Source organism: the organism of the source record quoted next, unplaced genomic scaffold, assembly GCF_019419815.1.
Source record: "Pyrus x bretschneideri cultivar Hongxiangsu unplaced genomic scaffold, Pyrus_bretschneideri_v1 Contig28, whole genome shotgun sequence".
Taxonomy (NCBI): Eukaryota; Viridiplantae; Streptophyta; class Magnoliopsida; order Rosales; family Rosaceae; genus Pyrus; species Pyrus x bretschneideri.
In genome coordinates this window covers 3,734,437-3,751,896 of record NW_025999590.1, presented here as the reverse complement: position 1 = coordinate 3,751,896, position 17,460 = coordinate 3,734,437, and the positions used below count along the sequence as shown (strand labels likewise).

The 17,460-nt window shown below is 38.1% G+C and overlaps 3 protein-coding genes across 6 annotated transcripts; 1 reads left to right on the top strand and 2 right to left on the bottom strand.

Annotated features, from left to right (window-relative positions):
* The first annotated feature begins 1,972 nt into the window (after positions 1 to 1,972).
* LOC103955398 (sugar transporter ERD6-like 6) lies at positions 1,973 to 6,064 on the top strand. Its single transcript, XM_009367278.3, has 18 exons — positions 1,973 to 2,275; positions 2,462 to 2,524; positions 2,610 to 2,699; positions 2,776 to 2,835; positions 2,928 to 2,993; positions 3,083 to 3,148; positions 3,247 to 3,322; positions 3,620 to 3,684; positions 3,834 to 3,926; positions 4,033 to 4,113; positions 4,222 to 4,306; positions 4,557 to 4,603; positions 4,693 to 4,755; positions 4,851 to 4,910; positions 4,998 to 5,063; positions 5,157 to 5,216; positions 5,348 to 5,462; positions 5,716 to 6,064. The coding sequence occupies exons 1-18, from the start codon at positions 2,084 to 2,086 to the stop codon at positions 5,826 to 5,828; spliced, it is 1,461 nt and encodes a 486-aa protein (XP_009365553.1). The 5' UTR covers positions 1,973 to 2,083; the 3' UTR covers positions 5,829 to 6,064.
* Positions 6,065 to 8,807: 2,743 nt separating this feature from the next.
* LOC103955399 (3-ketoacyl-CoA synthase 4) lies at positions 8,808 to 10,997 on the bottom strand. The gene has a single exon (XM_009367279.3). The coding sequence runs from the start codon at positions 10,721 to 10,723 to the stop codon at positions 9,173 to 9,175; it is 1,551 nt and encodes a 516-aa protein (XP_009365554.1). The 5' UTR covers positions 10,724 to 10,997; the 3' UTR covers positions 8,808 to 9,172.
* Positions 10,998 to 12,723: 1,726 nt separating this feature from the next.
* Positions 12,724 to 16,406, bottom strand: LOC103955400 (7-methyl-GTP pyrophosphatase). 4 transcript variants are annotated; one of them, XM_048588486.1, is made up of 11 exons: positions 16,246 to 16,264; positions 15,993 to 16,095; positions 15,818 to 15,889; positions 15,661 to 15,735; positions 14,925 to 15,008; positions 14,403 to 14,501; positions 13,764 to 13,833; positions 13,591 to 13,682; positions 13,420 to 13,461; positions 13,248 to 13,328; positions 12,724 to 13,009 (listed from the first exon to the last, which is right to left on the bottom strand). In XM_048588486.1, the coding sequence occupies exons 3-11, from the start codon at positions 15,839 to 15,841 to the stop codon at positions 12,938 to 12,940; spliced, it is 639 nt and encodes a 212-aa protein (XP_048444443.1). In that variant the 5' UTR covers positions 15,842 to 15,889; positions 15,993 to 16,095; positions 16,246 to 16,264; the 3' UTR covers positions 12,724 to 12,937. The 4 variants fall into 4 exon arrangements, with proteins under 4 accessions (XP_048444443.1, XP_018504981.1, XP_009365555.1 ...); XM_018649465.2 differs by lacking the exon at positions 15,993 to 16,095 and having other exon boundaries at positions 16,246 to 16,406; XM_009367280.3 differs by lacking the exon at positions 15,993 to 16,095 and having other exon boundaries at positions 14,403 to 14,483; positions 16,246 to 16,406.
* Positions 16,407 to 17,460: the final 1,054 nt, after the last annotated feature.

The following is a 17,460-nucleotide window of genomic DNA, read 5'->3' as shown; positions in this document are numbered from 1 at the left end:
ATATGTGCAAGTGCAACTTGATGAAATCCAAGGGACGGACAATGATATACCACTGGCCTACAATTTCAAATATCAACAAATTAAGGATTGGTTTGGGATTTTAAATTGATTAAAAGTAATTTTAAAGAAAATATTTATGAGTTTTAAAAGTAAGTGTTTCCAGCGAGAAACATTAGTTATGTGTTTTTATGTAAGAAGCACTTAAAATATTTTTGCAAAATTCACTTGCGATTTTACTAAAAGATTATTTCAAAAAATATTTTCACAAAAAACAAATCCTGAACATGAACCCTAACATTTCAATTAACATGACTTCGATTTAATTAACATTTAAAAAGATAATCTCTATCAACAAAATCAAAATCCTTCTAAATTTGGTGGGAGAATGTAATCGACACACACCTGAAAGCTATAGAAAATTCCAAAAATATATTTTGACAAATAAACATGAAAACATCACCAGGTTATAAATTGGGAGAAAATTTTCAATAGGACAACTTGATCAACCAATTTATCCGATTATACTTGCAAGGAGTGACATTGGGTGCATGGTGAGTTGTATGTACATGATTTTGAAAATCTCCAATGGGGAGGGCAAATTCCTCTATAAATATGTTCGATCAGATCAATCGTACAAAAGATCAAACTATGTGCATGGTGAGTGGTACGTATATGAAGCTAAAATTTTAGGGAACTTTAATGTAAAGGTCCTGATATCGTTCATTTTAACGAAAAATCATATTTTTACACTAAAAAGTCAATCCTGGTACTGTTTACTTTTCCTTTTATTTTGTCCTTATTATTAAAACTCAAAGTTTTTAAACCATTTTCATTAGTTTTCCTAAAAATTTATACTAATAAAGGGGACGCGTTCTCTTATATCCGACCATCCAAATCATCAAGCTACCATATCAAAATTCTTTACCAAATAAACAATTAGACACATACTCAACATAAAAATTAACTTCGTATAATGCTAGAGAAGCCAACTAATGTGTATGTATTTTGTTTATTCTTATTTAAACACACTTTAAACCTGATTATTCACCAAAAAAGTAAAAAAAATATTATATTACATGCCATATCAATTTATAACAAAAAAAATTAATAGTTTGGTAACTATTTTTTTGTCCTAAATTTGGCAACTCTCGACTCCTATTCTCATCGCGGTTGTTTTTTTGTTTTTAATCTAAATTACTTATTATCAGAATTATCTTTGTCAATCAAAAATAGAGAAAAGATAAATTAATCTTTTACTACAATATAAAATCACGAGCAATAAAGTAAAGGTAGTGATATCTACATATCCATTTTTATTTCTTACATGTTTCTCTCAATTTTCGGTCAGATCGAATAAATTGAAGAAAATCAATGACCAAAATTACCAAGGGTGAATGGGAAGTAAAAATGAGTGTGAATAGTACTATCTTAAAATAATTTCTCACAAACCAAATTTTACAATTTTTTTTTAAACCTCGCCCATTTATAACCCAGAAAGCGATCATCTTTGGATCCCTTCCACCTAATCCTCCTCATCAAACAATTCGGATCCTTGAAATTTGACCCAACAGCTAAAGTTATTATAACTTTGAGAGTAAACATCTGTTTTAGAAAGGATCCAGAGATGATCCATTTCATATAATCCTATTATATCTCTAATTTTTTTTAAAAAAAAAAGGTTCTCTCTTTCACTTTCACATTCTCTCACTCTCCTTCTCTTCTTTCCATTTGAAAAACAAAAAGAAAAAAATATTCATACTCTCAAAGTGTGAATGACGAGGCCACGAGGATTGAGGGCTAACGTTTTGTTTCACACAGCGACGTGGCAGAAGGAGAGCACGGTGGCACAGTCATCCCACGAGACTAGTGGTAACGACGAGGATTACAGTTGGACATAAATCACGGCAGTCGCACAACACGAAAAAACATCCCATTGGCTAGCCATCTGTTTTTTTTTTTATCTTAAATATTATTTTATCTGGTTTTTTTTTTTTTTCATTGGCCATTTCATCGACCACCTTCCGCGCGCGGCGACAAAGCTCTGTGTCTCTCTCTGTTTCTCTGATCGGAGAAGGCGAGAAAAATGAGTTTCCGGGACGACAATGAGGAGGGGAGGGGAGATCTCCGGAAGCCCTTCCTCCACACTGGGAGCTGGTACCGCATGGGTTCCAGGCAATCCAGCATGATGGGCTCGCAGGTGATCCGTGATAGCTCCATTTCTGTTGTCGCTTGCGTCTTGATTGTCGCTCTGGGTCCTATCCAATTCGGCTTCACCGTAAGCACAGCTCTTCTTCTTCTTCTTCAATTGTTTTCCGCCATTGGAGAGCCTTGAGCTATTGGGTTTTAGAGACGCTGAGCTTTTCGATTGCAGAGAGCTCACAAAAACAGAAGCTTGAGCTCGATTTTACTTTCTTTGTATTCATATCTGCTGAATTATGAATCGCATTTTTGGGTTTTGCAGTCTGGATATTCATCTCCGACCCAATCAGCAATCATCAAGGATCTTGGACTTACAGTATCAGAAGTTCGAATCTCAGTGTTTCTGCGTATTGGGTTGTTTTTTTTTTCATTTAATTTAGTTTCTTACTATTTTTTATCATCTGGTTCAGTATTCGCTTTTCGGTTCTTTGTCGAATGTGGGAGCTATGGTTGGAGCCATAGCCAGCGGTCAGATTTCTGAGTATATTGGGCGCAAAGGGGTAGGATTCAATCACTTGTTATTTTCCTTATTACGCAGCTTTGTTTAATTCTAATCCGGGGTTTTGCTAATTACAGTCTTTAATGATCGCGGCTATTCCTAATGTTATCGGTTGGCTTGCCATATCATTTGCCAAGGTGAGTTTTCGTAACTTATCCAAGTTTATTGGAAAGTAGACTTGTGAAGAATGCAGTCAGGAACATGCTGTTTGATATCATTCTTTTTGCAGGATTCTTCTTTTCTCTACATGGGAAGGTTGTTGGAAGGATTCGGCGTGGGAATAATCTCCTACACGGTAATTTCGAGTTGTTTCAAGTGTTTCTGTTGTCGAAAAATGTGTAGTGTGGAACTGTGAGAGTACTGATTTGGTTGGATCATTGCTAGGTGCCGGTATATATCGCTGAGATAGCACCTCAAAACTTGAGAGGTGCTTTGGGTTCAGTCAATCAGGTTGGCTTTGTTTAGTAGCTAATTCTTACTGCGAGTTAACTGTTAGGAGTTGCTAACGTCTGTTTCTAATCAGATTGTTTAAAATCCTTCTTCTGTAGCTCTCTGTAACGATTGGGATAATGCTGGCTTATCTGCTTGGACTTTTTGTTCCATGGAGGATACTTGCAGTTCTGGGTAATCTTCATAAAAAGTAACCGTGGTGTTCACATCACTTGTTTTTACCTCTCATGGATGTAGTATTTTCATAAACTCGATTTATTTGGCAGAATTATGAATTCGTTTGCTTGCTAAAGGTAATTAGAAATTTGAGTACATAAAGGACATCTTATACGATCTTTGAGGGAACACGTCACGCTATTAATTTTTAATTACTTTCAGTGAAAATTCAACTTCTTATCCTCCTTTGAGGAAGGAAATTAATTATTTGTGTACACTACTAACAGAAGATTTATGTCCGGGTAAAATTTTCAGGAATATTGCCTTGTACGATATTGATACCTGGGCTCTTTTTCATTCCAGAGTCTCCTCGCTGGCTGGTAAGTTCAAAAACCTCTTGATCACAGTTAGAATGCTAGATATGAAGTTTTCTCAAAAAAACTCTTGATCACAGTTAGGAGGACCTCGTAGTAAGTTCACAAAAGCCTCTTGATCATAGTTTTGTCTTTTTTGGTTTTGATCTCAACAGGCAAAAATGGGTATGACAGAGGATTTTGAAGCTTCCCTGCAAGTTCTTCGAGGATTTGATACTGATATCTCGGTTGAAGTCAGTGAAATCAAGGTACAAAGCCATAATTTCCTGATAATGGCATTAAAAATATGCTATGACCATATCACTCTTTGGAAATTCACCTATGTAAATGATTTCCTTGGTGTGTACTGGGCAGAGGTCTGTGGCATCATCAACCAGAAAAACAACAATTCGGTTTGCAGAACTTAAACAAAGAAGATATTGGCTTCCTTTAATGGTATTTGCTATAGTCCAAAAAAGTTGATTCTCTAATTTACTGTCCTCTAGTCCAAAATGTGATCTATATGTCGAAACCTAACTGTTTTCACAAACTGTTGCATTGCAGATTGGAATCGGTTTACTTGTTCTTCAACAACTAAGTGGAATTAACGGCATTCTATTCTATTCCAGTACCATTTTTGAAACTGCCGGTAAGTTGCCCTCATATATGAAAGAATATAGTTGGGATGCTCTACGGAACCATATTAATACTTTCATATCATTTGTTACTTGTTTCCTTTGACACACGAGGCACCAGGAAGTGTGTATATGTACATCCTTATTATTGTGTATTTAGCACACTCATAGATACCTGTATTACATGTACATAGTGGAAGGCTGACTTGAAGTCAGATTTATTTTAATCTGAAATTGTTCTTATTAGTTTTAGTGTTTGAACAGGGATTTCGTCAAGTAATGTAGCCACAGTTGGTCTCGGTGCTGTTCAGGTACAGCAAGAAGATAACTTCAGAATTTGTTTCTTCTCTCACTCAATATTCTCAGTTTGTAAACATAACAAGAATTTGTATGCATTTAGGTCATAGCGACTGGCGTGACTACATGGTTGGCGGACAAAGCAGGCCGTCGTCTTTTGCTTATTGTGAGTTTGACGTCTTTTTTTCTATTGTCAATATTGAGTCACTTCTATATTATCTGTTTGGATTAGATGGAGAAAAATCACTCGTTTCATTGTAGATCTCATCTGTTGGAATGACAATTTTCCTCCTCATTGTTGCGATAGCATTCTACATAAAGGTATTGAATCTATCGTGTTTGTACAAATATCTTAAGGCTATGTGCTTCTTTTGCGTATATTCTCAAAAGGAATTCCACTGATCGCAGGATTTTGTCGATGTTGATTCAAATATTTATAGCATATTGGGCATCATATCAGTGGTTGGAGTTGTGGTATGTTTATATTTTTAATATCACAAGTCAAAGGATGGTGCTTCTTCTTTTTTTCCCATACGTAATTTCCATTATCTCACACTGGTTTTGCAGGCCATGGTAATTGCATTCTCTCTGGGTTTGGGAGCTATTCCATGGTTAATAATGTCTGAGGTATTTCAATGATATAGTTGTATCAGTTGTCGAGTTTTGAGTCTTGCATCGAGCACAAAATTTTTAATCTTATAACTTGTTGCTGAATATTGTTTTGGAACATTTAATGAATTGTGAATTTGGCAATGCAGATTCTTCCAGTTAATATTAAAGGCCTTGCTGGAAGCGTAGCAACACTTGCCAATTGGTTCGTAGCCTGGGTGATCACGATGACGGCAAACTTGCTACTGGAATGGAGCAGTGGAGGTGTGTCCCCTCTTCTCTATTTCTCTATTCTCTGTCTCCTTCACTATAGCCGGTAACATGTCCAAATAAAACTGTGATTACATCCCAAATAATTCGGTCGAGCACCCCACTTATTGAAATGAATCAATGACGATGTCGCTGCTGCTGCTCTTGCTGTTATTTGCCCTTTTTCCCTCCTTGGTTGTACTGTTTAGTAGTTTTGTTCCTCTGTTACTTTTTTTCAAGCTAACATCTTTGGTTCCACTTTCAACAGGAACCTTCACCATTTACATGGTGGTGAGTGCTTTCACCGTTGTATTTGTTGCCATTTGGGTTCCGGAGACAAAGGGGAGAACTCTGGAAGAGATCCAATCATCCTTCAGATAAGTTTTTCTTTACCGTTCTTTTGTACGACTTGCTCTCTTCTGTTGCAAGAAACCAGTTCTGCAGTCCCATTTTGAGATTATCCCACGGGAACTGTACAAAGCGTGCAGTTTTCGTGACATTCTTCAGCCAGCACTTCGTGTTCGGTTGCTACATTCATTGCTTGTTTTGTATCTTTCAATAGATAGCTGTAAACTCACAGTTTCTTATAGTTTTATTGAATTCATAAACTTTCTATCGCCCTCGATGTAGTTCTTGTATGTAAGAACTCGACGAGCTTCCATGCCTTCTCTGCCGGCAGATTTCTTCCGTCATGAAACCTTTCCGGTTTTATATTCATGCCGGCGTATAGATTTTGAATTCACAAGGACGAGTAAAGGGTTTATTTTTCATTGCAACTCATATCATGTTTTTCCATGGTTTAGTAGAGGTTGGCGGGCAATTTGTACTGTGACTAGTGTCTTTAGGACAACTTTAGTTTACTAGTCTGGGATACCGCCACCTGGGACTATTGGTCTGGAATATTGTCATTGGGGCGTTACTTTGTGAACGAGAGACACTGATAAAAATGACAGCAGACTCTAAAATTTGTAGGCGTTTTGGCTAAAATGGTCTCTAAGATTATAATAACTCATCACTTTGATCTTTAAGATTTAAAATTGATAGAAGTGGTTTATGGGATTGTTCACCACCAATCGTAACCACCATTTCAAGTGAAGGAGTTGATTTGACAAAAATACCTTCAATTCAACGGAAATTTTCCACGAAAGGATCAAAATAATTGACGGTGAACAATCTCAGGGACCTCTTTTATCGGTTTTAAATCTTAGGGACCAAAATAAGGAGTTAGGCCAAATTCAGAGACTTTTTTTTTACTAAAAAACCAAATTTGTATTCTAATTTTAGGTTTAAATAGCCAAATCCCATTTTTGGGGTTGTCTTGTTGACAAAATTCTATAGGCATGGGCATGGACAGCGTGCCCTACACATCACATTCAGAACACCATTGGAATAAATGGGCCTAGGCCCAAAGGTCCACTATTACATCTAGTTTGTGATTGGAATAACTGGGAAGTAATTGAGCAATAGTCCCCAACTTATCTACGAGTTATACTTTTAGTCCCCCAACTCATTTTTTTAGTTCATTTACTCCTTCAACTCGACCATGTTTTTGCGCATTTACTACTTCTGCCGGCTTTTTCTGTAAAGTGTATGGGTAAGAATGCAACTTTCGGATTATGTTCGGTGCTCCAAATTAACATTAATTTTTAAGATGTGAGGTGAAATTACCACTATACCCTTAAGATGAAAAGAAAAATTAACGATGAGGACTACATATGGTCGAATTGAAGGACAATGGGAAAAACAAATTTGAGTTGAGGGGCTAAATTAAACTCCTTAGATAAGTTTAAGAATCATTGCTCCAAATTGTGTTTCTCCGTAACTGTAAGTTGGATCCCAAGTGAAGCATTGGAAATGAACTGCCCAACTTCTGTTTCCTTTTCTAAAGAGAACTTCATTTTATTACGAATTGAAGAAAATTAAACTTCACAAACTAAGTTGTACAAATATTATAAAAATATAATCGACATAAACTTCTTTTAGTCATCTGCATTCTAAACCTCACATTTTTATTATTTCTTTGCACTCACAAAAGATTGAGTGTTAAAATCGCTAGTCTTTGTCGTCAGCGGCCAATTCTGATGACTGTCTGTCAGTAGATTCCAACACAAAAGTAAAAGACACAAAATGTCCTCTTGATAAATTGAAACGATCAACCACCAATACTTGATGCATCGTGATTGATATGAACTTTTTCACAGTGCGATTCCCACTCTTGCATCCCAAATGAGCAAATACCCTGATATGTCACAGTATACACTAACAACGCCATCACATGCTTCCCAACTTTCTCACATGACACTGCATTACTAATTTAAAATACCACTGCAATGTCACGCTTTAGGGATAAGAGATCCTGATAAAATAGTGTAGTTCACAAAACAATTTAAATAGACTCTAAAATCTGTATCTTTCCAAACTAATTCATCGTTAAATGAATTTAAATTTCGAGATCTGTGTCTACGAGAAAAATCTAGGGCATGTGCAGCCTCTGCACACTCACGCTCCTTCCAATATCCATGTCTCCTTATCTCTATTTTGAAAGTAAAGATTCGAAATTTATTTGAAAATGGGTATTTGAAGAGTTGAAATTAGGTAAAAGCATGTGCAACAGTTGCCCACTTTTCGGGATATAAGGGCATAAAATATCTAATAGTCAATAAATGCAACCAACATAGACTTGCACCACACATAATATGCAAAACAACAGCTAATGCCATCCTCACAAAGTCAATCTAACTTTGAAAGTAGAGTTTTTGTCCAGTATGAACCTACCCATAGCATGAACCAGGATCTATGGCCTTTGGATCTTTCGCTAAGGATCCCGCGGCCATGGATTCTTGGTCCGTTCTAGAATTTCGTCGTTGAAATTCAGAAGGCAAGAACGAATGCACTATCTTATATTCTAGCTACTGAGATTTAAAACCTCACTGGTTACAGATATAGATACGAACACCAGAAATAAACCTACTCAATTTATCGTCATGAACTCTCTTCCTCTAGTAGTTGGAGCAAAGTTTGTGAACCATATCAATATAGCATATACAAGAGTATACCTAATTAGATCACAAGCACAAAGATGAGTATGAAGATCGTCCAAAGTGCGTAAAATGCTAAAACGTATGATATATGCATTGGAAAATTATAAATTTCCTCACCCATAAGCAGAAAACAGTGCCACTATCTTCTAGTAATTGAATACAAAGTAGGTGTAATTCAGCAGTGGTTATGTTCATGTGTCTCTGTGTGTTATCGCTAAGGTTTTTTTTTTCACATTGTGAGTCCAACAGCCAAGAGTTCAACATCAGCAGAGTTTGTATAATGCGGTAACACAAGCAGAATTGTACCATCGACACAATGTTCATCTGAATGAATTGATTTTATTGACTATTGAAGACAGAGGTCCTGATACAAGCTGAATTAACTAAATCGAAAAAGTAAACTCTAAACGCTAACATATAAATAGAGATACATCCAACATGGTAAATTGGAAGCATTCTCAATACAAAAATAAGCAATGCTACAAATTGTAACTTCCCTGGACAAACGACTGAACATATGCGAGAATCGAGCAGAGAAAAATCACAGCTTAACATCAAGTATCTAACACAACAAAAACCAAATAAAGTACAAGATCAAGAAGTGAAAAATGCAAGATAGAGTGGTTAGGCTAGTAATGACAGATAACTCTGAATGGAGAGTCTAACCAGAACGATGTTCTTGAGCTAGGAAACTACTTTCACAGGATACGTGTCAATGCAGTCTTCCCAAGGACCATTACGAGATGCCTTCACATTCCGAAGCGCCTCCCAGACTGCACTGTTACATTTAAAACCACTTCCAAAGGCAATCTGCCAGATCCGATTGCCCCTGCGGATCCTCCCCTTGGCCTCCATATACGCCAATTCATACCAAATGGAGCTCGAAGAAGTATTCCCAAACCGGTGTAAAGTCATCCGAGAGGCCTCAACATGTATAGGCAGCAACTGCAGGTTCTTCTCCAGCTCATCAATCACAGCCCTTCCCCCGGCGTGTATGCAAAAATGATCAAATGCCAGCTTGAAATCTGGGATATAAGGCTTGACATTGGAATTGAACAGCTTCTTAACCACAAGCGATGAAAAGAAAAGAAGCTGCTCGCTTATCGGAAGCACAATAGGTCCCAAAGTGGTGATGTTGGTCTTAAGCGCCCCACCGGCAATTGCCATCAAATCTTTGGACAAAGACACACCAGTCTTCCCCTTATCATCCTGCTCCTGATAAACACAACGAAAAGCTTTATCATCCGCGCCACGATGGGTCCTCACAACATGAACAAGCTTGTACTTAGCCCGCCTCCTATCAACGGACTTATTGGAAAGCAAAACCGCGGAACCCCCAACCCGAAACAAGCAATTGGGTATCAACATAGACTTCTTATTCCCAAAATACCAATTCTGAGTAATGTTCTCAGTACTAACAACAACCGCATAAGTATTCCGATGGATTTGCAACAAGTCCTTAGCAAGATCGACAGCTATAACCCCAGCACTACAACCCATTCCCCCCAAATTGAAACTCCTAATATTACCCCTCAATTTGTACTTATTAACAATCATGGCTGAAAGCGACGGCGTCGGATTAAACAAGCTGCAATTCACAACGAGAATCCCAATGTCCTTTGGCTTCACATGGGTATTGGCAAACAGATTATCCAGAGCACCGTACATCACCTGCTCCGCCTCCTCCCTGGCGGCTGCCATCGACGGCCGGGGAGGGATGTAATGCATCGCCTCCGGGACATAAGTCTCCTCGCCGAGGCCGGAGCGCTCGAGAATCTTGCGCTGGAACTCGAGCGACGAATCGTCGAAGTCCTGCGTGAGACGGGAGTGCTCCATGAAGCGCTGGTACGGTGCCTTGAGGTGATCGGGCGGGCGGTAGCAGGCGTAATCGACCAAGTAAACGGGTCTGGGTCGGGTCACGATGTAGACGGTCAACCCGAAGACGAGGACGGCGGAGCAGATTATGACGGAGACGAGATTGTACTGGAGGTGGAGCCAGAGTTGTTGAATGTCGTAAATGTCCATTTGGGAGGCTTCGATTAGGGTTACGATAATCAACGGGATAAAGCAGAGGGTTAAGATATTAGAGATCAAGTAATGGTACCCTAATTTCACGTACTTGAGATTAACACTCTGGAGGAAATCGGGGAGCCGTCGGGTTTGGTGAATCCGGACCCCGACCTCACCGCCTCCGCCGCGCGCGGTGGCGACATTGGTTGCTCCGCCTGGGTCCATGGCCGGTGGCTCCGCTTCTGGGGGTATGTGAGAAAGGTCGTCGCTCTCTGTGCTTGGAGGGAAGCGAGAGAGAGCGTTTTGAGAGGGGTATTTATAAATGGATGTGGGCCATGTGGGGCAATGGGGTATTACCGTATTAATATAATTATGGTGGAGGCGGCGGCTGGTGTACGGCGGAGGACGGAGAAGTTGGAGATTCCCGAGCTCCTAAAGGGAGTGGGGAGGGTTTTTTGTGGTGGGAGATGAGATCACGAGTTGAGAAATGGGACAGCGTGCTTGACCTTGACGGTTAAATAACCGTTACGTCATATGTGGGAAAACTGGGGATATATAAATGGAAAGGACTCCGGATCTTTTCTTCTTAATCCATCAAATCAAAGAATTGATTCAACGAATATAAAATGGGCACATTTTAAAATTTATAATAACTTTAGCCGTTTGATCAAATTTCAACGGCACAGATTTCTTGATTTGATGAATTAGGAGGAAATGATCAAGAGAGGATCCCTTTCCTATATAAATAGCTGGCTTCGGGTCATTAATTTTTCAGTGTACCAATAACACGTTTCAGTACACAAAGTGTTATTATACAAGTGGTTGGATATTTAACAAAAAATTTAATCACTTGCTTTATGATACTTGGAATAGCAGAATATGTTCTCCCACACTGAAAAATCTTTCATTCCCGTGACTTGACTAATCAAACGAAGATTTTATTTTTAATAAAAGTTAATTTTTTTATTTCTTTCATAAACAAAGTTCTTTGGGTAACCTTTTTCAAAACAATTTTTTATTTTTTATTTTGGTGAAGTTTTTCAAATCAAATTTAGATAAGCAATGGCTCTTGCATTATAGAGATCACAATGGAATAAAACTTTCTTACATCCTCTAACATCATTACGTCATCTGAATCGATAAGACAATGTCATGTATGCTAATTAAATTCTATGAAAATTGTGTTATTTATCCTGACGAAAGAGATTAGGTGAGATTTTATTTATAAAGGGATTAGGTAAGTGAAATTGCATATTTCAAAACTGTTTCAGATAAACATGAGCATCATCTATCGTTGACAAAAATGTGTGTTTTAAATTGAAAATAAATTGGGCTGTTAAGCTTAAGCTAATAATCCAAGTGCCAACAAAGTTCCTTTTCCTAGGGCCGGCCAGCTTAATAAAACTCTCTCTACCTAGACAAAATAAATATTTCAATTGTGGTTGGTGTCTTATTGATCAAGGATTGAGATCCCGCGGACCCCGAATCGAGAAATTCAGACTACTTAATTTAATCATACAATCCCATTAGTCCATTCCACCTATCTACTTCACAAAAATCTAAAAACTTGAAAAACCCGCATATCTCTCTCTCTTGAACGGTTTGGATCTCTCAGTCCGTAGGCGCTGTACACACTGTACACAGAGATCTGGAGTGAATATCATTCCATTGTTCAATTTCCCTTTGGTTCTGGTTTCTTTATGTCGTAAAATTACACAATCACATGTTACCGTAACGTCTACATGTAGAGTCATTCCTACTTACAAACAAAACCGAACACGACATGATTGCAAAACACTTTTCGTTTTCTTTGCAAAACACTTGTGTTAGATTGCATTTTGCATGTCAATAAAAAAAAAAAAAAAAACTCGTTACATGGTTTATTTGGGTTTGGATGGATACAGGGGGAGCTTTATCTGGACCTCTCCATCTATCAATGCAGATAGAGGTCGCAACCCAAATTTAAGAATCCACGACATCTATCTGTCATTGCAAATAGAGCAGTCCACTGCCCGCAAAGCAATTTAGGCCATTAAAAAACGAGACCTTGCAAATGGTCCTTACAGACACTAATAATTCCTATTTGGAAATATACCGTGGATGCCGGCGGTATCACTGCACCATGTCTTAACTATTTCCCAAGGTAGTGCGTGATAGGTTTAAGATACCGACACAGTCCTTGTTATTTCTCTTTCTCACTCACATCGGTCTGTAATACCAAGGCAGAAGCTTATACGAGTCCAGCTATGTCAAAACATAAATAAACTTGTCTACAAGTTGATTCGGGAAGCAAATATAGTTCACAACAGATAAGATGCGAATAGCAGGTAGGTATAAAGTTGAACAATACGAGATCAGAAGCCTAACGACGGAAGAAACATAAATATGCGTCAATTAGATAAAGTACCGGTAAAAAAATGTGGAAATCTCCAGCTGCAGCTAGAGGGCCTCTTTCAGCAGTCTCCTAGTGAGATCTATGGGAAGTCCCATCACACTATCGGTTGTCCCTACCTGCAAGCACCACACCAATTCAAGTATGACTATAAAGACAGGGCTCTACAATCCCTAATAAGTAGATCAAACATCCGAACTACGATGGGTTATGCTTGCAGGATTCATTAAACAAAAGCTCCTGGATGAAACAGACACACGGTACCATAAATAGACTCCATCATGCTTCTGTTGCCTCGCATTTTCGAAATGTAATGACTATTATTTACAACTTTAGAAGAGAGAGTAGAAAACCAACCACTTCTTTGACATAGGGAAGAATCAGTGGATGTTCGATTATGAGTCCCCCGGCAACTTTGAGCACTATCCCCTCCTCAATCTGACATGGACACAGAGGAATGGGTTCTATTGTCGTCATCTCATCAAGGAGAGAAGTGAAACAACCAAGTAGGATACAAAACAACTCTTACCAGCTTCTCGATGACTTCATCTGGTATTTTATGGAAATAAATCTGCAAGGACCCGAATAGATATTATCCATAGATTTGACCGATGAAGTTGTAGAATTAGGATAATGGGCTTGAAAATTAACAATTTTATGTCTCAGAAGCTACATGATAAAAGGAAAAAAAAAGGGGTACCTCCACTCGATCCCATTCTCCTTTACTGAATCCCGTTTTAAGGTTTGTAACATGCACAGATCCTACTGTTGCTGCATGCCCTCCAGAATAATCTGCAATTCATGTTAGGAAACTCATCAGAGTCAAAAAGTCAAACATCAGGGCCATAGACTGAAATCAACCATTAAGCCAACCTTTCAAAAATTGCCGTGCTTCTTCCTTGCTGGATGGTTTTTCCCGGATCACACCTTCATAGACCACCACCTCCAGATCATTTTACAATAAGAGTAAGAAATAACAGATTTAATGTCCACTGACTCATAAAAAGGAAATTTCTAAATTGCTAGTTTTAGAAACAAGTCATATCAGCATAGGCCATTAATGTTCACTGACTCATAAATTTAGAAATTTTCTGAATTTCTAAATTCCTTGTTTGGATGACAAACAAGCGTACGGAAAAGCTGATGTTTGGAGCATCCACAACATAAGATATAATAGAGACTCCATAAAGAATCAACACGAGGAGAAGAAAGAGCTAAAGCACACAATTCATGCCTAAGAAACTAAAACAAGTAGAATGCAAACACGGGTCTGAATGACGTTATGCTAAGTGATTAACAGTTTCTCAGTCCTTAGAACGTTACATAACTGACTTAAAACATTACTTGAACTATACTTATTACTTTCTTCCGTACCCTCTTCAGGATATTGAGGAAGCGAAAGGAGTATGGTAAAACTTCCATATACACATATTGGTGTATATCCTGCAACATGCATCAGACATATGACAAGAGTATGGAGACTATAAATATGGTATAAGATGTGATGTATACTTGATCAGAAGTAACTAATAGCGTTGGTTCAGCATCTTTTATGTAGTCCCCAACTGGGAGCTTTTGTGAAATGGCTTCCGCCTGAGAAGTTTCCATCAGCTTAGATAGGTAAGCAATTCTATTTCCATCAGAAACCAGTTGAGACAATGTCATTACATTATTAACAATATGCAGTAAACAAAAAACTGCAACAAAGGGAGCATTAACGGGCACAATTGCAGACCAGAAAGAAAGACCTATAGTTATGAACATGAATTTAGTTGAGCTTCACAATTAATTAGTACTTCCTTTTCTTCTCAACTACTCTTGCACAATTATGTTATTCAAAATCCCAAATTAAGCCTTCGAAAAAAGTCTAAAACTGTAAAACATGACACTTCCTCAATAAAAAGCAAAAGGGAAACATCTCCTCCATAAATGGCACTAGGTGGTACCAGACTTTAAGATGCCTTCTGTAGATATACAGAGTGATCATACCATACATATAGATGTATATACAATATATATAAAGAAATGGCATACTGTGTCTGCCGCAATCACAATTGTCGGGTCAGCATCCTTCTCTTGATTATTGATGCTTTGCAACTTTGATATAATAGCATCGGCCTGAGATGTAATTCATGTGCGGCCAATGTAAGAAATTAAAATCAAAACAACCCTAAACTAAAAGAAGCAAATTCCAAATTTAGTTGATTAGAATTTAGGTGAGTTGTCAATATAGTCCCTGAATTACCACATGAGTGAAATTAGGTCCCTAAACTATTTTTTTTCAGAAAAATGAGTTCTTGAATGATAAAAATCTGCCAATTACATCCCTAATATTAGATTCGAAGCTACTCTATTCAAATGTTCGCCAATTTGAGTCACATTACTTGCATGTAATACACATTGGAGGGTAGATTGGTAATTTTACATAGAGAAATGGTAATATTGAGTTAACTTTGGAGGGTAAATTAGACGTTAGATTGGCAACCTATATGAAATGTTACGGGCTTATAGATGCAAAAAGAACGGTATGACACTCTAAAATGTGTCAAGAGACCAATGTTGACGAAAAATTGGATAAAATAGTTTTGAATATAATAGTAGGGATGATATTAGCAGTTTTTAATGAATTTAGGGACTCAATGTGCCCAAAAAATAATTCAGGAACCTAATTTTCACTTAGGTGATAATTCAAGGACTACATCAGCAGTTCACCCTCGAATTTATGTCAGATTCCCAATAGGAAACAATAAAAAGGAGAGGAACACCAAACCTTTGCCTTGGCAAGAACCAAAACCAACTCCTCTGGTTTTTCCGTTCGGATGGATTTTTCGTCAATGTCTGCAGTCTAAGCAATAAAGAGAGTTCAATTTCAAAAAATGAGCAGGGAAATTAGTTTTTATATATTTCAGAGGAACAATTGGTAGCACCACGACTGTGAATTCATATCCCATTTCAGCCAATATTTTCCGGCGTGCTATCGAAGCCGATCCCAAGATTATCTGCATAATCACACATTAACATTAACATCATCTCCGAGATTAGCATAGCTTCAGTGGAAAAATGAGTACAATTTTCACATTAAACTAAAAACAACACAAATACTCTGTTTGGCAGAAGCAGCTGCAACCAAACAGTGCCCTAATATCCAGCACTACAAGTCCACAACCACCTCCTAGTGTTGTCCACCATTTAAAAGCTTCTATTTCTGCTGCAACCAACCCGAAGGGGAACGACAACGTTTCGTGTTTGAACTCGTCGCAACAGAAATGCATCGAAACCCTAGCTTTTAGTTCAAAATTTGGAGCTGAGCAATGCGAAAAAGAAACTACTTGTAGACGGAGAGTGAGTTGCGTACCTTGAAGGAAGATGAATCGGCTTCCATGGCTGAGTCAGCCGGCGAGTCAGTCCGATACTTTGGAGCTTGGAAGGAGGAGTTATTGTGGCGGCGTTTGGCTTTTTTCTTCGCGCCCTTTACTCGTTTAGGCGCCTTTTTACCATGCCGTCTTTGCAAAGTACGACGATTCTGTATTGGTCGTTTTTGGCGAGTAGGGTTAACATTCAGGTCGTTTTATTTAGGGAAAAGTCATTGAACCTTTGTGTTCATCTTTTTGGTTTTTATTTTTTTATTTCTTTTAATTTTGTTTAAGAATATTGCACACTCATTCAAACCGTTTATTTTTTGTGTTTAGGTTTTAAAGATCATCTCAGTAAAAAGTGTACAAATATGCTTTCAGTTTTTTTGTTAATTCAATCATCTTTTAAGTTAAATACTATATTTTTTTTATAACGTTAATCGAACGGTTAAAAAATTTCTAATTTGATTAATTTTTGCATAGTTGATGTTCAAATAAAAAATAAACAATTCTAATTATCACACAAATTGCAAAATTAGTAGAAGAGCTAGCGAGGAACTCGCTAGTAGGGGTGGGCACGGGCTGGGCCGGACCCAAATTTGGAGAAACCGGACTGGACCTACTTAAAAAGGAAATGGGACGGGTCGGGCCGGTTATTGCAAATCTGATCACTGGAACCGGACCTAACTCGGCCCGTTTGGTTCGGGACGGGTCCACGGGTCCTCTTACTTTTTCTTTTTTCTTTTTTTTTCCTTGGTTTTGATCGCCTTCGCTCATCCTCCAGATCTTCTCCAACATCAAGACCCTCATGGGTTTTGTTCTCTTCTTCTTTAGCTCTCCCGATGAGCTCGTTGGGATGGCGCGGGGGTCTTACTCCTCGGAGTTCTCTTCCAATGGCTACTGCTGTGAAGGAAGAGCAAAAAGATGAGCTCGCCGATTCCATCAACTACCAAGTTCGACAGAAGTAGGGTGAACTTTTAATTTTCATCTTTTTTTCTTCAAATCAATCAATCACAACACCAATTCAACAAAAAATTACATTATCTATATCTATATATCTAATATCTATATCTATATAAATGTGATTGTAATTAAAGATCAAACGGAGCTAGATTCAACTTGGAACGCAAAACCCAAAAACAAATCTGAGAGTGGACGGAGTACAAGGACTTCAGCGACGTGGCGGGGGGCTGGCAGGGCACATCTACGCCATGTAC

Bases quoted from the DNA above. Each gene is read 5' to 3' on its own strand.
- LOC103955398 (XM_009367278.3), top strand. From the start codon at position 2,084: ATGAGTTTCCGGGACGACAATGAGGAGGGGAGGGGAGATCTCCGGAAG. The intron at 2,525-2,609 runs GTTCGAATCTCA...CATCTGGTTCAG, and splicing joins TTGGACTTACAGTATCAGAA to TATTCGCTTTTCGGTTCTTT. The intron at 3,927-4,032 runs GTACAAAGCCAT...TGTACTGGGCAG, and splicing joins TTGAAGTCAGTGAAATCAAG to AGGTCTGTGGCATCATCAAC.
- LOC103955399 (XM_009367279.3), bottom strand. From the start codon at position 10,723: ATGGACCCAGGCGGAGCAACCAATGTCGCCACCGCGCGCGGCGGAGGC.
- LOC103955400 (XM_018649465.2), bottom strand. From the start codon at position 16,272: ATGGAAGCCGATTCATCTTCCTTCAAG. The intron at 13,834-14,402 runs GTATACATCACA...AATGATCTGGAG, and splicing joins TATTAGTTACTTCTGATCAA to GTGGTGGTCTATGAAGGTGT. The intron at 13,683-13,763 runs GTTGGCTTAATG...CATGAATTGCAG, and splicing joins AGCACGGCAATTTTTGAAAG to ATTATTCTGGAGGGCATGCA.